We start from the raw sequence: 24,369 nt of genomic DNA on the forward strand, positions 1-24,369 counted from the left end.
ACTTTCGACTAATAAAAAGGGCACTGGTCCTCTCAACTTCCAATGGAATGAGCCCTTTTTGAAGTTTCTACGACAACACTATCTATAAAAAACACTTATATGGCCCAAGGGCATAACTTACAACTCTTGTCCTGAGGGCGGTGGGGGGGGGGGTGTCAGCCTCAAATACATAATTTCCAGACCTTTCAACTACGTTGAACAAAATGGATGTATCAAATGTTGATTGGAAGTCTTAGGGAAACTATGGACGTGGGGGGGGGGGTATTCTCCCTTCGAATACAGCCCTCTCAATTTCCAATCCAATGAGCCCTTTTTTAAGTTTCAGCGACAACGCTTTCTAAAGAACCTCATATGCCCCCACGACGTAACTCACAGCCTTAGCCCTGAGGGCTATGGGGGGTTGTCATCCTCAAAGACATAATTTCCGGGCCCTTCAACTACGCTGAACATAACGGCTATATCAAAATTTTGATCAGAAGTGTTTGGGGAAATGAAGGGCATAGAGGGGGGGGTAATTGCCTTCCGATCACTTTCAAGTATTAATAAGAGCACTATTCCTCTTAATTTCAAATGGAATGAGCCCTTTTTGAAGTTTCTACGACAACACTTTCTATAAAAACCTTATATGCCCCCAGGGCATAACTTACAACTTTTGCCCTGAGGGCTGTGGGGGGGGGTCTCATCATCAAAGACATAATTTCCGGACCTTTAAATTACTTTGAACAAAATGGCTATATCAAAATTTTGTTTGGATGTCTTTAGGGAAATGGTAGGCGTGGGAGGGGAGTTAGTTGCCCTTCAATTACTTTCGACCATTAAAAAGGGCCCTAGTCTTCTCAATTTTCAATCAAATGAGCCCTTTTTGAAGTTTCTATGACAAAGCTTTCTATAAAAACCTTATATGCCTCCAGGGCATAACTTACAACCCTTGCTCTGAGGGCTGTAGGGGGCTTGTCATCCTCAAATACAAAATTAACGGACTTTTCAACTACGTTGAACAAAATGGCTATCTCGAAATTTGATTGGACTTGTGTAGGGAATTGGTGGTTGTGGGAGGGGGGGTCAGCTGCCCTCCAATCACTTTTGACTAGTAAAAAGGGCTCTAGCCCCTTCAATTTCCTAATCCAATGAGCTCTTTTTGAAGTTTCTACGATAACTACTTCGATACGAAGTGCCCTGGTCTAAACAAACCAAAAAAAAAAATACGTTGTGCCAACATCGTTCTTTACTTAGGTAGCGCTATTGCGCTGCCTGTGATATTGGTGTGTTTTGGCGTCCCTAATATCGAATGACATGTCTCTGCTTAAATGTTACATTTTCCTCCTGTGGGGTTCGCACTCCTTATATAAAATAGTGGGATTTAGAGAGTTTCTAAATATTTCATTCGTTCTCATTTGCTGTTCAGATTATATACGAGTATCTTATTTTGTCTTTTATTGATTGTTGCCTGTATACCTTATAATGCATTCGTTGTTATTGAGATTAGCAAACCCCTTATTGAGACTGACGGATCTAGAGGACTCCTTTAGGATTCACCACTGTTGCTACTCAGATTACCAGGAATTGAGGTTTTTTAATTGCTTGAGTTTTCAGTAAAATCTAAGCAATTCGAGTGGAGTTTTAATTCTTCACGCTTTATGATTATGTCGATGACTTAAATGCTTTAAAATGTTATTTTTAACAATGTTCATTAAGTATGTCAATGGCTTAAGCGCTCTGAATTTTGTTTTCTTGTAAATCTGATTTTATGCTTCGCCTTTTCTTTGATTTTGCATTTTACCTTATAATGTATTCCCTTTTTAGTGTAACTTACAAATCCCTTATTGAGACTGACTGATCCAGAGGGTTCCCAAATAGTTCATCCATGCCCTCTTGCTACTCAGCTCACAAGGAATATAGTTTTCCTTTGCTTGAGTTTTCAGTAAAATATGAAAAATCAAGTGAAACTTTTAAATCCTGACGCGTAATAATTAATTCGATGGCTTAAATGCTTCGAATTGTTTTCTGGCGTATCTTATTTTGTATTCTTGCTCTTATTTATTTTTGCATTTATAGCTTTTAACGTATTCGTTTTATACCCTTTAGGTATATAGAAGAGCATGTTCAGAGGACAGGAGTGGCAATTGAAACCCAAGGATTTACGTTCGTCACTAGCGGTCGGAAGAGAGAATCTCTTACTGTAAGTTTTTTTTCTTACAGGTTGTTGAATATTAAATGATCCATAATATCAATATTTTCATAAAAATGCTTCATATTTCAGAAACTTTATTTGACGAAGGTTGAACGAAGTAATTATAATTTTAAAATATGCGTTAAACATAAATTGAAATGATAATTGGAATAATTGCATGCAGTAGTTTAATAGAAATTACTTTATTAAAAAAGTTTTACCAAAAATGCCTTAATGAAAAATAGAGTTGAAGATTACATGAAATAATTATAATTTATGGGACATGAAATAAGCTTAGAAGAGTATAATAGTTGAAATATTTAAATGAAAAACTTTTTTAAGAATACTTTATTAAAACAAAAAAAAAACTTAGAGAAAATTGAATTGAAGGTTGCATGGAATAAAAATAATTTATGAAACATGATGTAATAATTTAAAATGATGTTATAATTGGAATAGTTACATGCACAAGTAATACTTTATGAGAAAACCCTTTATTTGAAAGAAACCTTTTTTTTATAAAAATTTATTTGAAAATTAAATTATACTTAATGAAACGCGAAATAACTAAAATTTAATTCTTGAGTATTAATTAGATAAGAACAAATCATAGGTTATCAAAATTCAATAACAAATTTTAATTTACAAAAATTGAAGAAAATAAAAAAAGTTAGACGTTCTTTAGGAAGAAGCTAAATAAACGTCTTTCTCTTTTAGCTCCGTGATGCTAACATTCTTTATCAGAGTCGTATCCAGGATTTTTTTATTTTTTTGGGGGGGGGGGGTTACAATAAAAAACTTTAAAAAACGCTTCAAAATTGTTTTATATTCTTTTTGTTACGTTTTTACGAGTCGGAAAAAATTATTTCGGGGGGAGGGGAGTTCAAGCCCCCTAAACACCCCCCCCCCTCCTGGATACGGCCTTGTTCGTTATATTGATTTTTAAGCTCATTTGCTGGCTGAACGTTCAGCTGTATCAATTCAACAGTCGAACCATTTTAATTGTCCATTAGATTGCAATATGAAATAAATATAATGTATACAATAATTGAAATAATTGCATGCACAAGTAATACTTTATTAGAAAACCAATTATTTAAAAGAAAACTAAATGTTTTTTCATATAAAACTCTGTTAGAAAATTGATTTGAAGATTAATGGAATAATTATAGCCCATTAAATATGAAACGAAAATAAATTAAAATAATTTGAATAAAAATGTACAGTGGACGCTATATCTTGAATAGTTTATCGTAATAGGCTATCTATTTAGCTATCTAGCCTATTTAGCTAGCTACCTAGCCTATCTATCTTGTTTATCTATTTATTGTCTTGGGACCAAGGAAAGTTTTAGGCGATCATTGAAAAGACATTATGTTGCCTTTTATGCCATTATGTTGCCATTAATATTATAGGAGGATATTATAGGATGTTTTTTACTTGACCTCCAAATAAAAGTTCAATATGGATAAATCCTTTTTAATTGATTATTTTTTATTATTTAAGAAACGTTCTCTTAGGTGTTTATTAGCCCTATTTAAGGTTTTTTTTAGGTAAATGTTTTACAGGTAACATTAAAAATATTTTTGAAATCAAAAGTTCCGGTTTCTAACTTTTTCTGGAAGCAAGCAAGAAAGATAAAACGGATTTTAATTTACAAGTAAAGAGGAGATTTTAACTTACATGTAAAGAGGAAAGAGAGATTATTGTCCTATAATCCCGCGATAAAAAGTGCTTTAAACTCATTGGTTTTCGTTAGCTGGTCACATTAATGCTTAAGCGCATGTCAAAAAGGGAAACCACGCAACCCCGCCTTTGTAAAACCTGATTGGTTCTTCAGTATGAAATTTTAAACCAGTAAAAAGAGCGAAAAGTTGTGAGTCACAAGATAGTTCCAAGTAGTCGAAATAAATTAGGTGGGTGGGGCAATAAGAAGTGTGCTGAGCTTAAGGTAGTAGAACTTAGTTTGACAAAATGTTTGGTGCAACGCCTTCTTTGTTGCTGCATCAGACGAAATCTGGTTCGGTCCGACAATTGTGGTCAATAATAAAAGAAACGCTAAATTAAGTAGGTAGTGACTTAGGATGATAGGACTACCAAAAATTGTGTTTTGGCAATCCCGCTGAAATCAAACGAAAAGTAGGGAGTCCTCAAAGGGAATGAGGAGGGTCTATATAATGGGGAGGAAGTCCTCAAAGGGAATGGGGAGGGTCTATGTAATGGAAAGGAGTCCTCAAAGGGAATCGGGAGGGTCTATATAATGGGGAGGGAATCCTCAAAATAATGGGGAGGGAGTCCTCAAAGGGAATGGGGAGGGTCTATAAAAAATGATTGAAAGAAAGCGTGGATTTCATGAAAGAGCCCAGAGTGAAGGTTTGAATATTTTGGGATTGAGAAGGAACGTGCTAGGCCATGCTGGCCTCGGGTGGCTTAGCGCTACGATGAAGTTTCATTAGTAGTGCCAGTTCTTTAATTTTATTGACAATTTTCCTCTAGCGCCAATTTGATTTTTGGAATTTATTGTTCTTCATAGATTTTAAAGTAATCAAAATAATAATGAAAGATAAGTAAAAGGTGATTAGGAAATATAATACGGATAATGATGATAGCCTACAAAAGACTGTTCTAACTGCCAAGCTAGCCAAATCTAAATGGCTGTTGGGGTCTTTGAATGAGGTCGAAAAAGGAGTCGGGCATTTTGTAGGAGGGAGCAAAAGTGAAACTTTTAATAGAATCGGGTAAAGGAGGAACATGCACGGTTTTGCTAGCCGCCTTTATGCCGTGATTGCAGATCTGCAGTGTTGTTTGCTGTCACTGTTCTGATTAGTGAAACTTGTGAAAGCCCCCCCCTCGATGCCACTATAGAATCGTGGTTGTAGTTTTTCTTTCCAAGGATTGTCATGAAGGATCCGCAACCATCTAACACCTTTGGCTAATAGGTTTTATACCCAGTATATCCTCGTCGGGACATTTTTGCCAAGGTTTTGAAAGGGTGTTTTAAACCCCTTAAGAGGTTTTATACACACACCCAAAACGATGAATAGGGATCTGGATTCTATTAAAATCTGGCATAAATCTGGTGTAGATCAAATATGGTGCAGATCCGGTCAAAGCGTTAAATATGATGCAAATCCGATTAATCTAAACCCATAAATACAATTTATGTAAAAACATTAACGTACCAGCTATCTGATTTTTCGAAAAATGTAATGGACTGTTTTAACGGCCTATCCAGGGGGGGGGGGGGTAGGGCGTTTTTATCCCCCCCCCCCCTCTGGAATATTTGTCCGAATCGTAAAAACGTAGCAAAAATGAATATAAACAAATTTTGATGCGTCTTTTAAGTTTTTTGTAACCCCTCCCCCTCCCGAAAAAAAATCCTGGATTCGACCCCGACTTTTCCTATTCTTTTATTTTGGTCCTAGTTCCAATAATATTTCTCTTTCTAGTAGGCTACTCTCAATGCGCCGTTTCTGACAGCCTATTCTGTAAATCACTCAGCTCGACAATAACATCTTATAACCCCAACTTTTTCTCATTTTTTTTTCATTTTATTTTTCCCCTATTTTCGTATTTAAACAATACCGCATTTGTATCTTTCTTTTAAAAGTCGAAAAAAGGCCCCCTTAGGTTTGCCATTTACATTTCAAAATATCTTATCATTACCTTTCAACTTTACATTTTACAAAATACGATTTTAAAATCCCCCCTTATACCATTCAAAAATACCATTTTTTCACTTCAAATGTTCATTTTCGTGTTGTCATTCTAGAAGATTTAGTACCGGTGACGTTTATTATGCATTATTCTAAAGTTTTAATTTGCGAATGTGTAATTGTCACATACTTTCGATAGTATTTTAGAAAAGAAAGCACCATTTTGGATCTATCATGAAATTACTTTTCTCAAATGTACCTGCTTTCTCAAACGTGGTTTCTAAGTTTCAGGTAAAACTTTTCTTTTCACTATCTTTTTTGTTATGTTGTACTTCTAAGTTTAAAACATGGAAAGGCTATAAACTATTCAGTCCCTTTGAAGATAAATTTTATATAAGGAAAGTGTAATTCCCTGCCCCCCTAGATTTGGCTTGAAGATTTCAATGGAGATGGTTCAAAGTTAGAAAGTGTTTTTGATAGAAAGAACTTCCTTTGATGCAACGCAGGAACGCCTTTTATCAGCAACTTCAAGTAGAGTTTTGTTTCGAAGTTTATTTTGTGTTTATTCGAAATATTTGCCAAGAATTATGGAGAAATACTAAGCAGCTTTAACTCGCCCCTTCGCAATAACGGGCTTGAATTTGTGCACGCACAAGGAAATTTTCAGACGTACCTGAATAAAGGTGGAGGAACACCCTCCCAAACGGAAAAATAGTGGCTAAAAATGACTTTTTCGGCACCTTGACCCCTTCTCCCCTCGTAAGAAATCTCCTCGAGGTTTAATGCTAAATTTTACTGAAAAGAGTCACCCTTGAATGTGTTGCTCATTCAGTGAATGAGTTACTCATTCAGTGAATGAGTATTAGTGAATAAGTATGACTCACCCCTGGATGCGTTACTTTCAGGCTTTATATCTAAATAAAATATTTTCTTCACGCTCAAATTTCGTAATATGAGTTATGCAGTTTTACTGAGGCAGCTTAAGAAGAATTCTATTGAAAACGATTTTTCACTGAAGTATACCCTATAAGTGACCCAATCCTGACTGAAAGAAGGCTATTATTGCTATTAGAAAGAAGGCTATTAGAAGGCTTACTAGAAAAAAGCTATTTATAAGAAGGCTTTCAATAGAAAGAAACTTATTAGAAGGCTTAGTTGTAAACTAGGGAAGGAACTTTTTTGTTTCAGACCTGGTACTTAGCACAGGGAGCAACTTAAAGTGGAATTTTTTCTAGAAAATGAATTTTGTTTTTTTAATTTCTCGAAAATTATTTTCTCGGCATCTTCGCAAAGATTTATTGAGAATTCTGACGCAGTTTCTGCAGCAACGGGGATTTGCAGCTCTAGAAGCATCGTTGTACTCGCTCAAATTTTTAGAAAATAAGTTAGGTTGTGAAAAGAGATCCTTGAAATGGATCTTTACCGAGCATTTGAACTCTTTGATAATAAGGACACTGATCAACCGATCACTCTTGTCACCAAGCATGATTGTATGCTCCGTATCTGTTTCAACTTTGTAGCGTTAATTAAGTAAATAGCGATGTGTCTCCTGAGTATTATTGTTTGCCGGCCACTGCTCATAGAAGGAATGGTCACAGAGCCTTAGAAGGGAGCTCATTTCGTCGGAGACCGAAATTTCTATTGCCTATATTAAGCGTCAAATGTGGTTCGACGTAGATTTTTAAAAAGAAATGAAAAAAATACAGATTTTTTGACATTTTTGAGAATTTGGCACAAAAATATTTCTCCGCCAGGATTTCTTGAGAAATTATGCGGAGCTTTAATTTCAGTGACAAAAATGAGCAGTACTACGAATATCAGCCTAGTAAAGAAAGGGCGTATCATACGCATTTAGAAAATGAGTGAGGTTTCTTTGTGGTTCTTTATCTATCTGTTGAACTTGCAGAGTTTGATCCAAATTTTAGAAGATCCCAATCAGTTGGTCCGCAATTAGAACATTAAACAGTTTTCAGTTGGACAAAAACACATTCCTTTCTGTCTGAAATATTAATCAGCCACATTAATCAGCTGCATACTGTTATGTTTTTTATACACAATTTTCTAATTAAGGTCCTTGACAGAAGCTGTCGTCTCATTGGTCTTAAACGCTGTATCTTGCTCTCCCTAGAACCCTATAATAACCCAAAAATAAAACCCTATCACCCTATATTATAACCCTATAAAAACGTTTGATATATACTTTTGTTTGGTCTATATTGAGGTTTATATTTATATTTTGTGTTTTCTATCTAAGTTGTTTACCATTTTAAAAACAAGTATTTTTGGCAAACTTCCTGCCCAGTTTCATTAACTTAATATTTTTATCGAACCAGCTTTATCTAGGAATTTCTAGCTGTATAGTTATGGACAACAGTTTACCCTAGAATGATTACTCAGGCGATGGACTACCCCCTCTTCATCTTGATGGGTTTCTTTGTGTCGTGGTACACTATCTGCCCAATGTATTACGTGCCACGTGGTATACACGATTTTTTGCAGAGGGCAACCCGTCGCACACAGGGTCACGTTTGAGAAAAAAAAATCACGAGCTGTGTTGTGATATTCTTTGAAACAAGAACCAAATATTAATTCTCAAGAAATAAACCCTACCTGGAAGTTTTCAAGGGTCAGAAGTCCCAAAAACAGTTCTACAAGCAGATCAAGGACTGTGCTCACCATAGCCCAAAGACTGTGAGTCTGAATGAAACAAACTACACATTTAAAGGAAAACCATTCACATTTTTAGAATCTTTTTCGATTTACTATTGGCATTTTGTCGCTGTCACGTCCAAAGGTCGTATCTTGAATTTTCGCATGTATACTATAATTGCACAAAGCTTGTTCCTATGCTGTTCTTAAAGGAAGAAAGAGCAGGGCAAATGTACATTCAATCAAGCTTTGATCCTCCTGATGTAGACTGCCCGTCTGCTCCTCCCTTTCAGACTAGGATCTAGCTAACGGTTGTGTGATAAATTATCCCAGAAGTGGGAATAATGTCAGACAGCAACAAATTCTTCTCCAAAAATTATAAAATTAAGATTCAATCCCTTTTCTTCAAATTGTAAACCAATTTTGTCGCATTAGAGGTTCGGTTGGTTGTTCGGTAGAGGTTGGCTCTAGAGGTGTTCGGCTGGTTGGCTCTAGAGGTGTTCTCTCATTAGAGGTGTTTGGCTGGTCGGCTCTAGAGGGTTCTCTCATTAGAGGTGCTCGGCTGGTTGGCTCTAGAAGTGTTCTCTCATTTGAGGTGTTTGGCTGGTTGGCTCTAGAGGTATTCTCTCATTAGAGGTGTTCGGCTGGTTGGCTCTAGAGGTGTTCTCTCATTAGAGGTGTTCGGCTGGTTGGCTCTACCACCAGCATTCGACCGATACCACAATCTTAGTATTCGATGTCTATGGGTCCCAAGACCATGTCCACGAATGTTTCATGAAATCTGTCGAGAGTGCACTCGCACTACAACCCAGTGATCGCCAAGTTATAATGAAAATATTTATAACTCATAAAAATAAGAAGTTTTTCTTTTATGTTCTAGCTGATTTGTTTGTTGAAGTTGTATATTATATTAAATTGACACGAAGATTATTCTTCTCAGACTATATCACTTGGTATTTCCGTTATTAAGACAGTAACCTATCTTTCACTATCCTATTCAGATCCCAGCTTTCACAGCTTGTTTGGGTTGTGCATAAAGAGCACCATTAGGTTCACCAATAAATGCTGATTCCTTCCACCGAGAGCTTATCTCTATTTTTTACCGATTTTTTTCTTTTTCTTTCTTTTTTCAACTATCGAAATATAATTAAAAATAACCCACTCATACCATTCCTACCTACATCCTTCACTAGATTAGCCTGTCAAATAGAAATTGGTCTTACACGACCCCACAGACAAAACCCTGCATACTACCCTCATAGTAATCTATCCTTCACTGTACTTTTCAGCTCCCAGCTTCTCAACTTGTTAAGGTTGGGCATATGCCTTCCTCTTATGCGTTAGCTGTTTCCAATAACTCTTTCAGCTTTTCCAAATAACTTCGTTTAACCGATTTCACGTACGTTCAACCGACATTCTTTACAATGTTGCCGTGCTGCTTCGTATCCTGTATGTCTTTCCTGTTATATCTTTCTGGAAGAAATCTAGTGAAACTGACAAGATAAACATCCTTCGCCAGATATTTGTTTCACACACCACTCTGAACGCTCAAGCCAGCATTGATTGACTAAGGCCTGCAGTATAGAAATTACCGACGCAAAGCCTATAGATTCGGAAATTGCTGTTTTTAAAACTTCTTTTATATCTATTCTGTTATATCTTTTTGGAATAAATCTGCTGAAACTGACAAGATAAAATTCGCCAAATATTTGTTCCGTATATCACTAATAACACTCAGGCCAACATTGATCAACTAAGGCCTAGAGTATAGCAGACCCAGAAATTGCAGTTTTCTGGAAGAAATCTACTGAAACTGACATGATAAAATCCTTCGCCAGATATTTGGTCTACATACCACTATGAAACTTCAACCAACATTGATAGGTCAACACTAAGGCCTAGAGTATAGCTGACCCAGAAACTGCAGTTTTAAAACTAAAACATAAAATGGAAATAGCTGGTCACCCCTACTTTAGTGTTCTTGTTTGATTTACTTCGTCCTTCGTATATTTTTGTACACGGGTTTCCAAATCAATTAAAATTAAATCTACCATGGACATATTTAGAAAAGAACGTTTTTTAGTTTTAGATGCCACATTTTTTTTCACGTTATGAAATTGGTTGTCGTGAGATGTGAGTTGAGTTGGTTGAGTTGTAGGTCAGGTTTTTTTGTAAGCCATTCATGTTATTTCTTGTTCCTAGGAAAACAAATAATACTGCCTTGTAAAGGCCTGATTGGTTTTAAATCTCGCATACGAAATTTTTTTTAACAATTTTTTTTTTTTTTTATTTACGTGACTAATCAGTTTTTGCAGTCTTTTTTAGGTGAGTTCTTTGAGTGAGAAGATTTTTTTTTACAAGTAGCCACTTTGTTTCTCTGTTTTGACCATTTCAATTCTGCATTATTGACCTTGTAAATCCTCTTAAATTTGTCCATATTCTTGTTATGGACAGATAATTTTATATGTATTTTTTGAAAAAAAAACGAAAAAATTTCATTTTTAGGTGAAATCTAGCTGAAAACGGATGTGACAAAATTTTTCTAAGTGTGGTCTTAGATAAAGCAAATTTTTCTCATTCGTTGAATATTTGACGGGGACAGATTAAAAAGGCAAAAAATGTCTTTTTTTATTGTTGGAATATATTTATCCGTAAACTTTTTCAATGTTTCTTGTGGTGCTGTTTGGGGACTGTGATATAGATAGGTTGTTTATTTATTATTTTTTTGTTTTGTTATGTTAGTGTATTTTTGCCACCCCCTTGAACAAGTTTTTACTTCTTGGGGTGGCAGCTAAACTGATGCTAAATTGTTTGTTTGTTTAGAATAAATCTCTCTCTCTCTCTCTTAAAAAAAAAACACATTTGGGGGTTTTTATAGGCTGGAAAAGAGTTTTGAATTATTTGTGGGGGGGACTACTAGTTCAGTACAATACTTCAGTGGACTAGTAGTGCAGCTAATCCCTCTTTTGAAGGAAATAATATATTTTTTTTTAATTACGTTCACGACGTTTCTGCTTACTGGATTTTAAAGACTCGCTTCCGGTTTAACTGCATTCTAAGGGTGTTCAGACTTTTGTATTAAGGGGTTTTTTGTCCATTTATTCCTATTTGTGGGTTCCACGTATTTCTTTTAGAAAATAGGAAAAAAGTAAAAAATCACTTGGGGTGAAATTTGGTTGAAAAACGAACGAGATAAAATATAACGAATATTTTTAGGTGTAGTATAAGAATACCCACATTTATAGTAACTGCGTTCTCATGAAATTTTCTGTAGTTCAAGAATATTTGTCCGTATTATTTCCCTAAAGAAAATATTAAATAGACAAGGAACAAAAATAAATATGATAAGGGGTCATTTTTTACTGTAGTGAAAGAATATTTGTCCGTATTCATGTCATGCGTAGACCATTTCATATGTATTTTCTAAACAAAGAAAAGAAAAAAAAAACAGTCGTCTAGGTGAAATTTAGCTGAAAAACGGACGAGAAAAAAATGTAACGATACTTTTAAGGTGGGGTCTGAGATTGCGCATAGACTATTGTATATTAATTGCATTCGCGTAGACAAGTTTATTAATATTTTCCTAAAAGTGTCTGAAAAAGGCATAATCCTTTTTCAGGAAATTATAAAAATGATGTCTTTTTCATTTGTTGATAGACAGTCTATTATCTATCCCTTCCTCTTAGGGCGGACTACTAAGGTAGGTAGTCACATAACTTTAGGTATGATAGGGATTTCTAGGCTGACTCATGGCGGACAGTGTTGACTGGACTTGTATGCAAAAGAGGGGGGGGGGACTGAATTTGCTTGGAATCACAGGATAACAAGGGACCTAAGCCTAACAGCCTTGTCTGCTTAGAGTCTCAGGCGGACTACCGTGTTTTAGGATTGACACATGACAGACTTGTCCCCTGGACTCGTAGGCGAACGGGGAGACCTACAGTTTTCTAAGTGTTTTTGTAAACGGCACGGGCAAACGGCCGTAGTAGCTATAACTCTCAAATTGGACAAATACTTGTGTGTTAGCTTTTTTGAGAGGCAGCCCCGCCTAGAGTCTCAGGCAGGTTGACCAAGTTTTAATGAATTGAAAACTGAAATTTAACCGAAAAACGGACGAGATAAAATGTAACGATACTTTTAAGGCGTGGTCTAAGATTGCGCATGGATTGTTTTATATTGATTGCATTCGCATACACTTGTTTATTATTCCTAAAAATATCATAAGGGGGTAAATTTCACATGTATTTTTTTAAAACACAATAATGGAAAAAATCACTTTTTTAAGTTGAAATTTAGCTGAAAATCGGATGCGATAAAATGTTACGGCATTTTTTAGGTGTGGTCTGAGTACTCATACTATCCTTATTCCTTAAATATTCGACGCAATTTGATAAACCTTATCAAGAATATTTATTTTTTTCAGGGCAATGCAACTCTGCACCTGTACCCACATTTCAAGCCTCTACAGGAAATCCCTGGTAAGAGCACTTTCAAATTTTGATAAAACTTGCGGTTGCTGCATTTTCCTACCTTGAATTTCTGTCGCTCATATATTTGAAAGTAATTTCCTTTTCTAGCTTAGTTTACTGTCTGGTTCCAAAGAGTTCGTTTGGAAATTAGACATTATGGACACTTTTTATGTAAGTTTCTTTGCTTTCTATTAGAAAGTATTCTATCTTTAATGTTTTACCCCGTTCAATACATATATGGCTGTCGACTCAAGGTGGAGGATGATCAGTCTAATATCCTCAAGCTTCTCTATTAAATATTAGGCGCGTAATTTTTTTTTGGGAGGGGGGGCTGTTGAAAGCTATAGGGAAGGAGGTCTAAAATGCGATAAAGTATGTTTATAGGTGACGACTTTGTAATTTTTCATGTAAAGGGAGTCTACAAACCAATTTTGGGGCATGTTGGGTTTCCCATTATTCACATTAGTGAGGAGGTGAGTGTCGTGATTTATTTTGTTTCTAATTATTTTGAACCTCGTAACTTCTTTTCTCAATAAATTGGGTTACTAAAGAGTAAGATACCATGGCGAGAAGTGTGTTGTATCTTTCTCAATGATACTACAAGTACTTTTCATAAATACTAACCACGATCGACCAATTCCAAGATATTTCCAAGGTTTTATCCATAATACTTTTAGAATCCCAGTTTTCTTGTACTTTCTGTAAATCTTTGAATGTGGATTCCAGTTGAATTTTCTGATGGTAAGTCCCTTCTACATAAGTATCAGTTAGCTCCTCTTTCTTCCATCAGTACTACATATTGACAACATATAGACAACATAATAGTTGTCTATATGTTGTCTAATAGTTGTCCACAATAGACAACATATTCAAATTCGCGAAATCGGTTTGTTCGGGCCTAAATATCTGCTTTTATGAAGTGCCGAACTAACGATAAAAATGAAAGTTACTATTCTACTGTTACGTATTAAAATGTGTGCTTTAACGCCATTGGTTTATTTTTTATGATGTATTTTCGCAATGGCATTATTCCTTTGGCGTATCAAGCTATTCGTGATAAAGAACTATAAGGAAGGAGCGACTCGGGTCAGTAGTAACCGAAACTATAAAAAACGGAATTCTTATTATAAATAATACATCAAAAGAATGGAAATTTTGTGCTGATTCTTTATATATAAAATTCACAAAGTTTAATGTTACCCATCACTAGTTACTAGCCTGAGAAAATTTGCCTGATTTTTTTATTACCATCCAAAAGGTCAAGTGATCTAAATAAAATCAATACCAAGTTCAGCATATCAGAGAACCATACTGTAGAGTTTTCGAGCTCCTATCTAAGAAAATATGAAATTTTGCATGTCCTACCAGAAGAAAGATCAAGGGTTTTTATTTTCTTCACAAATTCACTCTGGGTTTGTCCATATCTAAATTTAAGAGTAGTAAACTGATGAGATTAAACTGTAGCCGGAACTTGTGCTTAAGTCTCATTGTCTGGATTAATTCATAAAATATTGCTCAGCAAGATTGATTCCCTGAGCACGCAAACTGAGCGCAGCTGCCCAACACTTGCTCAGAAATTTGCCATGGAAGCCTTTAAAAGCCTTCGTTGGAACCATTGTAGAGGCTGATATACAATATAAAAGCTGCTCAAGTACTCCGTCAATGCCGTTGCAGTACTTCTTCGGCTGCAGCAGTCTTGAAACCGGCAAATAAATTGATTTTCTTGTGATAACTTAGTTCTTAGAATATTCTGAGATTAAGTGATACCAGTGCCCTGGTCAGTGCAGCGAGTTTCCGCAGTTGCTGCACTCAATTGCGAATATCCATTCTCGATTCTATTGTCCGTCCTGCTTCCTGAAACCGCCAAGACAATCCAAGCCGGACATTTTGTATCAGTGATTTCCGAAAAAATGAACCTTATTTTCCAATAATCAAAATTTGGGAACGATCGTCGCTCCAATGACGTGGTGTTCAATTAGTCTTCAAAGATAGGTTTTAGAAGCTGGCTCTAAGTTACTTCTGAACGGTCCTCCTCTGGGCAACTAGCTTTTGTTTTTATTGCGAGCTGCCCTGTGAAGGGCTTTTCAGAGGTTAACTCCTTCATCGTTTATTTCTAAAACCTATCAAACTCCTGTTTCTACTTTTCATCGTTAGTGATAGATAGATAGATAGATAGATTTATTTTCCATGTATCAGTAAAATAATTACATAACAATCTACAAATCCCCAGAAAGGCTCCATGGCCTGTAAATGATGTGAAATGATCCTTTTCTAGTAGTCTAATAAATTCACTAATTATTCTTCTTTTCGTTTTTTTTAATTTCCCCTGTTTTTGTCATAAATTTAATCACAGTTTCCTTAATTTCACAATTTAAATCAGAATAATCACAATTTAAAATGGCATGATACACTTGTCTCAAGCCATTGCAAAAGAAGATCATATCTTAACATCCCCCATGTCTTAATTCATAAAAATCTTGTAATGGAATTTGGTATCCCGGGTATCCATAGGGAAACACAGGGGTTTGCTACCTGCTAGCCTTTCTTGAAAAACCAGAAATACATTGAGCTTGCATGATTTTAAAACATTCGAAAATGCAAAACATTTCCGGTGCAGAAAACCATTTTTATTCCTCTTCCTTCTTCTTCTTTTCCTCTTCCTTTCCCCTTTCCATTCCTCTTCTCCTTTTGTATAACTTAGATGCGTTGCACTCCAAGATTCTGCACCTCCAACGTAGTAGAACTCTCAGCGGGTGCCCTTGCCTGAGACAATTTCAGAAGAGGGTCTTAGGATTTGCGAAAGAAAAATCTACTAACTTAGACTTCCTGGGATCCCTTTATGATGTTGAAAGCTCAATTAGCATTCATCCTTAGAGATCTTATTTGCTCATTTTAACTGAAGATTGCACAAAATTTCGACTGCAGCAAAGATTTACGGCCCGGTTAAAGAAATAAAAGAGATTGGGGAATTATCCACAGACTTGAATGATGGATCCCTCCTCAACACCTCGCTCTTCACGCTAAAGTTTTTTGGCACTTTAAAACAGATTACTTATTGTTCTAATTAAACAACCCTTGTCTTTCAGGAGTCGTTTTTAAAGAATTGGGACAAAATTTAAACTTTGACGTAAAGAACAAGGCGTTCAGGAGGGGGAAACTCGCCTCATATACGTAATAATTTCTGTTTGTTTTAGGTTTTAATGTTGCTCCTCACTATGAGCTGAAAAAAACTTTTTTATTTATTTAATTTCTGATTGTTTTTTAAATAACGCCAGTAAATCTGGCGGGAAAATATTCCTTGCCATAGAAATATCCTCTGGACAATTCAATCCTGGTGAAAATTTACCCGGACAATTACCTTTATCGTGTCCACACGTGAAATTGAGTCGGTATAGAGAAAGCAAGACATATAAAGAAATTTCGTTTAAGAATTCTGGAAAATTCCCCCCGTATAAAATTTCCCCTGAAAAGTTCACCCCCCGAAAACGTCCATCTCCTTGGTAAATTTTCCTCTTGCAAAATCCCCCTGTAGAAAATTTGTCCTCTCCTCCCCACCTGAAAAATGCACGCATGTTTCCCAATAACAAATACTATACGTAAACAATAGGCAAATTTTATAACTTAGACATTTCCCCAGGGGCTGTGGGGGCTCATGTTATCTCCAAAGACATGGTTATTGGGCATTTCAACTATGCTGAACAAAAATAGCTATTTTGATCGGATGATTTTGGGAAAAAAGTATCGCGGGAGGCGGCCTAGTTGCCCTCCAGTTTTTTGGTCACTTAAAAAGGACACTAGAATTTTTAAATTATGTTATAATGAGCCCTCTCCCAATGTTCTAGGCCCACCAAGTCGATATGATCACCCCTGAAAAAAAACACGTATCCGTGATCTCTCTTCTGGCAAAAAAATAAAATTAAATTTCCACATTTTTGCAGAGAGGAGCTTGAAACCTCTACAGAAGGGTATCTGATACGCTAAATTAGATGGTGTGATTTTTATTCAGATTCCATGGCTTTTAAGGGATGTTTTACCCCTTTTTTCGAAAATCAGGCAAATTTTCTCAGGCTCGTAACATTTGATGGGTAAGACAAAACTTAATGAAACTTGTATATTTGAAATCAGCATAAAATCCATTTTTTTTTTATAATTACTGGTATCAAAATTCCGATTTTTATAGTTTCGGTTAGCCTACTATTCAGCCGGGTCACTCCTTACTTACAGTTCGTCACCACGAACTGTTTGATTTGAACCAAGAAATAACGGTAAAATTAGTTTTGGGTGATCAGATTCTCCTCTTATATGGAAAAAAATTCAGGTCTAAACTCAGGTCTAAGGTATGATTAAATATTATAGCCCCAAAGTTGGATCCAGGGAATAGTTTTAGGCCACGTACTCCCTACCCCCGCAAGATCAGAAAATGTAATAATTATAGGGTGTAAGGGGGAAAAAGACAAATGGGGTAGCCGAGGTTTAGTTGGTGCCTCCCCCAATCGCTAATTCCGTAGCTAACCGTTTATAGCCCCTGTCTGAAAGGTTTATAATTATACTGTATTTTAAAGGTTTGTCTAACATCTAATTAGGACTGAGGACGGTCAGTGTAGTCTTAAATAAATGGCCTTTCTAAAAGAGGAGCATCCACTTTGTATTCTTGGGTTCTCTTAAGTCAGAGTGGGGGGATGCAACTGCCAGATAGGGTGGTCAAATGTGTCCTATTCTCACATGGTTTAGTTTTACAATTGCTTTTGATATTTGCTGAGGACAGATAATAATTGCCCCATTGCTACCGTGTAACTAAAGCTATGCTTGTGCCGCTTCTAAAAGCTGAATTTTATAGACTGTTTTATCAATATTTTTGTGTCATGGTCGTTGATGATGACGAAAGGGAAAGCTAAAAAGAATTAATTCTCTTAGAGGCTCGGGGCTAAAGTTAAAATCCATTATTCATGTATCTTGATTTTACCCCACTCTTTGTCATTCCTTTTATGAGGTTATAAATCTTTGTCTATCAAGAATGGAGTCTTCAGTTGAAACGAACGTCCAAAATTACCGTGGATGTATGTTAATTAAACTTTTATCGGCGCTAAAGGTATCCGTGGAAGTTTGACAGAAAAGAATGGTTAGAAAGCTTTAGAAATCTTATTTGACTTAGGTCCCAAGCAAGGCATCATAGAAATGGGTCCATTGACGGGGGCAACTCTGGTCCTGGGAAAAATTGCAAATTTTGAAGAATATTGAAAAAAAAATTGCTTTTTGAGTCGCTTCCCCTATGTTGTTGATTGTTGACAAGTCCCTCCTCCTATTTCCAAATAATTTTATGATTGTTTTCAGCTGTTGTTGATTAATTGGCATTAGAGGTAACTGATGTTAATCCAACAACAGGGTGCCCAAAGAAAGCGTCCATGGATGAGGCAAATCTGGTCGGAAAAAGCACAAATTTTTGTGTCGTTTACAATGAAAAAAAAACGTATTTATCATCCTCCCCTATGAGTTTTTTTTTTATCATCTCTTCCTATTTATATATAATTTAATGATCTTCATATTTTTAAATAATTTAATAATCAAATAAATAATTTAGTCTGGTCTCTCAGAAAAGCGCAAATTTTTGCGTCATTTAAAAAGAATAAAAAACGTATTTATCATTCTCTCCCAGGAGTTTTTTTTTTATTGTCTCTTCCTATTTTTAAATAATTTAACGGTTGTTTTCTAGTGTTGTTGATTGTTTCGCAACAGAGGTGATTGACACAGGTCCCACAGTAGGGCGTCCACTGAAATATGTCTGTAGAGGAGGCACATCTAATCCCTGACAAAAGTGCAAATTTTGGGCTACTGCCTACTGACAAGGAATTTTGAAAAAAAAAAAAATCATGGCTCCTTCTCCTGGAATATTTTATTTGCAATGCCTCTTCGCATTTTTAAATGATTATACGATTATTTTCCAAGCAATGTTGGTTAAGTCGAAATAGAAGTAATGGGAAAGTGGAAATAGAATAGAATAAAAATAGAAGTAATGGGCAGTGGTGGTAGCTGACGTAGGTTCCAAACTAGGGCGTTCACAGAAATTTTTCCTAGAGGAAATAGTTTTCTAACCCCCGAAAAAAGCGTAAATTTTTACATGATTTACAAAGAATTTTGACAAATGAAAGATACATTTTCCCCCTCCCCCTGGATTTTTTTTCGTTCTTCCAGTTTTATGAAATAACCTTATGATTTTATTTTCAGGCGTTGTTGATTATTTGGCGACGGAGGTATCTACATCAAAGCAAAAGAAATTTAGTTTGGTGACATTTGTTGACACCCCAGGGTTGGTAGATGGTGACATGAAATATCCATTCGATGTTAATGAGGCTATTAACTGGTTGGGTAGGTATTTAATTTATTTTTTTTAAATTATATAAAAAAAGTTGTATAAGTATTTATATAATATTGTTTTAAAATACATATATATATATATATATATATATATATATATATATATATATATATATATATATATATATATAAATAATATTTTTTCATATTATGTCGAAAATCCTGTTAGGGAACGTATATATTCACAAGGCAGTTTTTTCATTTATTGAATAAAAAAAAACAAGTTTTTTAAACTGAAAGTAAGGAGCGACATTAAAACTTAAAACGAACATAAATTATTCCGTACATGAAAGGGGCTGTCCCCTCCTCAACGCCTCGGTCTTTGCGCTAAAGTTTTTAATTGTTTTTAAAAATAAAGTTGTGAGACAGAGTAAAAATTTAGCGTAAAGAGCGAGGCGTTGAGGGGGGGACAGTCCCTTTCATATACTTAATAATTTCTGTTCGTTTTAAGTTTTAATGTCGCTCCTTACTTTCAGTTTAAAAAACCCGTTTGTTTTTTTTATTTAATTTCTGATCGTTGTTTTAGTTAATTCAGCTTTTATTTGCATAAAAATTTTACTTTTCTTATGCTAAATGGATGACTTTACAAATTAACTTACGTAACTAACTTCTATATTCGTATATTTTTCTTCTGGCAAAAAATACAAAGTTGCAGATTTTTGCAGATATGAGCTCGAAACCTATGAAATCGGGTTTTCTGATATGCTGAATCTGTCGGTGTGATTTTCATTAAAATCCTTTTACTTGTAGGGGATATTTCCCTCCTTTTTAAAAAATCGAGTAAATTTTCTCAGGCTCGTAGCCTTTGATGAGTAATACTAAAATTAATAAAATCTATATATCTAGATTCAGCATTATAAACCCATTCTATTGATATATTTATTGACAGCATAATTCCGTTTTTAAAAGTTTCGATTACTATTGAGCCGTATCGCTTGTTTTTTTTATTGTTTTTTTTTTATTACGAATATTTTATATATTACGTATATGAGGGGGTTCTCCCCTTAGTCAATACCACGCTCTTTACGTTAAAAGTTTAAAAAAATTTTGACTCGCAAACCCCTGAATCACAAAGGCCGTTTAGTTAGAATAGATAGCTCTTTTGAAAGCAATAAAAAAAACTGTAGCGTAACGTGCGAGGTATTGACTTGGGGGAGAACCCCCTCAAATACGTTATAATTTCTGTTTGTTTTAAGTTTTAATGTTGCTTCTTGCTTTCAGTTGAAAAACTTGTTTTTTTTATTTAATTTCTGATCGTTTTTTAAATAATGCTTGGAAATCCGGCGCCTCCTTCATAGAAATGTCCCTTACCCCAAAGAAACATCCTCCACGGAAATATTCTCCAGAGTAACCCCCTCCAGAAAAAAATCCTTCCTGAAAATGTCTGTATACTTCCCAATAACCAATAAATAATGCTGGCAAGTCCAGCGCCCCCTTCATGGCAATTTCCCTTCCCCCATGAAAACTTCCTTCATGAACAGATCCTCCAACATAACCCCGACCCACCCTTCCCTCCCACTACCAGAAAAAAAACCTCCTGAAAACTTCTGTATACTTCCCAATAACCAAAACTATATGTTAACATTGGGTAAAGTTCATAACTTTTAGCCCTCCCCCTGGGGACTTGGGGGGATTAAGTCATCCTAAAAGATATATTTATCATATTTTCGACCATGCTGAACAAAATGGCTATCTCAAAATTTTGATCGGGTGACTTTGGGAAAAAAATAAGCGTGGGAGGGGGCCTATTTGCCCTCCATTTTTTTTGGTCACTTAAAAAGGGCACTAAAACTTTTAATTTCCATTTCAATGAGCTCTCTCACAATATTCTAGGACCACTGGGTCGATACAATCGCCCCTGGGAAAAAAAAAACAAACAAAAAAACAAATTAACTCGCACCCGTTACCTTTCATCTGGCAAAAAGTACAAAATTTCAAATTTTTGCAGATATGTGCTGAAAATCTGTGCATTAGGATATTTTTATATACTGAATATGGTGATGTGAATTTCAGTAAGATTCTGTAGCTTTTAGGGGATCTGTCCCCCTTTTTTGAAAATCAGCCGAATTTTCTCAGGCGCGTAACTTTTGATAGGTAGGACTAAACTTGATGAAAGTTATATATTTGAATTCAGCATTGAAATCTGATTCTTTTGATGCATATATTGGTATCGAAAACCCGTTTTCTAGAGTTTCGATTACCATTGAGCCGGGTCACTCCTTACTTACAGTTCGTAAGTAAGGAGCTTATTGTTATTCTTGCCAAAGCATTATTCTTGCCATTTCCAAGCAAGCGAGATGGAAATTCATTACGCATGGTATCCTAAAATGACTTTAAAAGGGATGAAGGGGGAGGATTTGAGACGTGCTTTCTAGACAAAGATACTGTTTAAGTTGGACATATGTTTTAATTAAATATGATTTTTTTTATATAAAAATAGAGTATGGGTCAGTCATTTAGGGTCTTAGGGAGGGAGAAAAATATCGGACTTATATTAAGTTAAAGAAGCTATAGCTTAGAATTCCAACTTACATAGATAGAATTTAATTACCGTGAAAAAGCTTGGCTGGCTTTTTTTTAGCTGCACTTATTTATCACAATTTTTTTCGCTGAGAAATAGATGAGTCTCTATAAAGGAAAATAATTTTTAAAAAAGTACACAAAGGGACTAAAAATCAGAGTAAAAAGAGAATGAAATTTAAGAAACTTAAGAAACGGAAAAAGTGTTTTTTTTTCATTGATTATGTAAAACTGCGCCTATCTGTGTAATTTTCTCATGGAGAGGAGAGGGGTAAACAATCAACCCCTCCCAACGTACGGCATTGATGCATCTGCAGCTTCAGTATGGCTCATGGATATGTTATTAAACGTTTAAACGTATTTTTATTTAAATAACACGTTAAAATATATTAAACGTTTGTTAAAATGTTGTTTAAACTTTTTAGCGTAGCTAAAAATTTCAACAAACTTCTATTTCGATTCATTTTTGTTTTATTCGTGGATACGTTGTAGTTTTATTAAATAAAAGTATGCTGAAAGCAGAAAAAAGAAGATATTTTTTACAATTAACTTACAGTTGTAGCCTATATGGCTAGGCTATATTTGTAGCTTTATACATTGTAGCTAGGCTACATGTAGCTTTTTATGGCATGAACTAGCCTTTCCAAAGTTTAAGTGGAAAATGATAAAAATGAGTAAACTGGATAAACATTAAAAAAAAAAAAAAAATTCAAAAATGGATTTTGGAAGATACCTTTTTGGTGGTTATTTTCATTAAAAAAAATTGTGGTATTTCCAATGAATACATGAATTAACAAAAAATCCCCCCCTTGTTTTCATGAATTGAGGCTAGGCTTTGGAAGCCCGAGCGATAGAAAAATTAGCTACCATGTAAGTTATGGCTTGGAGAGAATGCTTGACTTAAATTGTTTAAGTACTTAAAAAAGCTAGATACTTAAGTTTACTTAAGAAAGGTTGGTACATGTCTGTTATTGCGCCTATGTTACCTATAATTTTGGCTATATATTTGCACATTAGGGGGGGGGGGGGTCAGGGTAAAGTATTTGGACAGTGTGAAGTTAGAAAACAATTCTTAGTTCATAATATAGAGAATAATTGTACCGAACACATTTTGCATGCAGACCCGCAATACTTTACCCTAAACCCCCCTAATGTGTAAATATATAGCCCAAATTATATATTTCTCAACTATTCTGTCACTTTTCTTTGTTTTGTCTCAAGCTGAAAGAAAATAATGAAAACACCAGTTCTCCAGTGCGTCAATGGACAAAGAACTTAACAGACAAAGAACTTAACAGAACTTAACAGACTTCAACTTAAAATAGCACAATTGACGCTACTCGCAACTTAAGATCTACTATAAATAATTATTTAGCTTTTATTTCAAGAATTTTTATATAAGCTTGGGGCCGAGGGGTTATCTACTTTTAAAATGATGCATATTAGGTGGATTGCTCGACGTGGTCGCATATGTGGTGCCAAGAGAAACGGTTCGTCATAGGTCTTCAATATATGGTGTAAAAAGCAGAGTTGTGGAACTTGCACCAGGTGGCGGAGAGTGGGCCCTTCGCTTGGGGTAATAGGAGGTATGATTAGCTTCCACCATGTTTAGTGGGATGGATAATTTCCTTTTCATGATTCAAAAGAGGCTTAGCGAAAAACGTAAATGCGGTTAATTACTTGCTGTCTCTCTTAACGTGTATAGTTCAACGGAATGATCAACTTCTGTTTCTTTCTATCTCCAATACATTCCTCAAATATCTAGAAACTTCGGCGAATATAAAAAAAACTTAATAATTTGGTTACTTTCCGAAAAATATGGGGCTGGGCGTTTACCCCCCCCCCCCTTGGAAAATACCTCCCGGAAAATATCCCTTGAACCCCCCCCTCCCCGCGGAATCTACAGGATTAAAAATCAAGTTCACATTTTAACTGCATTTTTCGAAGTTTTTTTGTACCCCCCCCCCCCAACCAAAGTCCTGGCTACGGCCCTGGGGATTGTACATCAATTTTTACCTCAGCTCGTCTCTCCCTTGGCACTAATTCTGTATTTATCTGAAGGCTCAATGAGAGCTGGGATGTTTTGGTATTAAAATGCACCCTTTGAGGTATTTCCCTTTCTTGCTAACTACAAAACACTAAGAGAACCCGATTATAGAAGTTTAAGTGCCTTTTTAAGTTTTATTGTTGTCCATTGCTTACAGATAGTATTTGTTATTGGGAAACGTATGGACATTTTTCGGGGGGGAGTGCTTTGCAGAGAGGGGGATTGTCTGGGGGAATTTTCAGTACTATCTGTCAGCAATGGACAAATTACAGTTTATCAGAAGTTTATCAGAGAAAAGTAAAGAGCAAGATTATGCTAAGACCATCAGAAATAAATTCCTAAACAAATGAAAAAAAACTAAACCCATAACGGACAGAAATTAAATAAACAATCACCGCAAACATTTAAATAACTTCGTTTAATAATTCAAAATGTCATTTATTCTTTAATAGTAATTTATGGTTTTTTTTAGCTTAATATCATAGA

At 35.4% G+C, this 24,369-nt stretch overlaps 1 protein-coding gene across 1 annotated transcript in view; it reads left to right on the plus strand.

The window, feature by feature from the left end:
- Nucleotides 1-24,369, plus strand: part of LOC148954709 (uncharacterized) — a 141,457-nt gene that overhangs the window by 93,004 nt on the left and 24,084 nt on the right. The window contains exons 4-6 of the mRNA XM_089086468.1: nucleotides 2,086-2,179; nucleotides 12,899-12,953; nucleotides 19,167-19,307. Coding sequence (XP_088942594.1) covers nucleotides 2,086-2,179; nucleotides 12,899-12,953; nucleotides 19,167-19,307 — 290 coding nt within the window. The remainder of the gene's footprint in view (nucleotides 1-2,085; nucleotides 2,180-12,898; nucleotides 12,954-19,166; nucleotides 19,308-24,369) is intronic.

Source organism: Artemia sp. Qi Xiang Cuo, chromosome 3, assembly GCF_049724085.1.
Source record: "Artemia sp. Qi Xiang Cuo chromosome 3, ASM4972408v1, whole genome shotgun sequence".
In the NCBI taxonomy this organism is placed as follows: Eukaryota; Metazoa; Arthropoda; class Branchiopoda; order Anostraca; family Artemiidae; genus Artemia; species Artemia sp. Qi Xiang Cuo.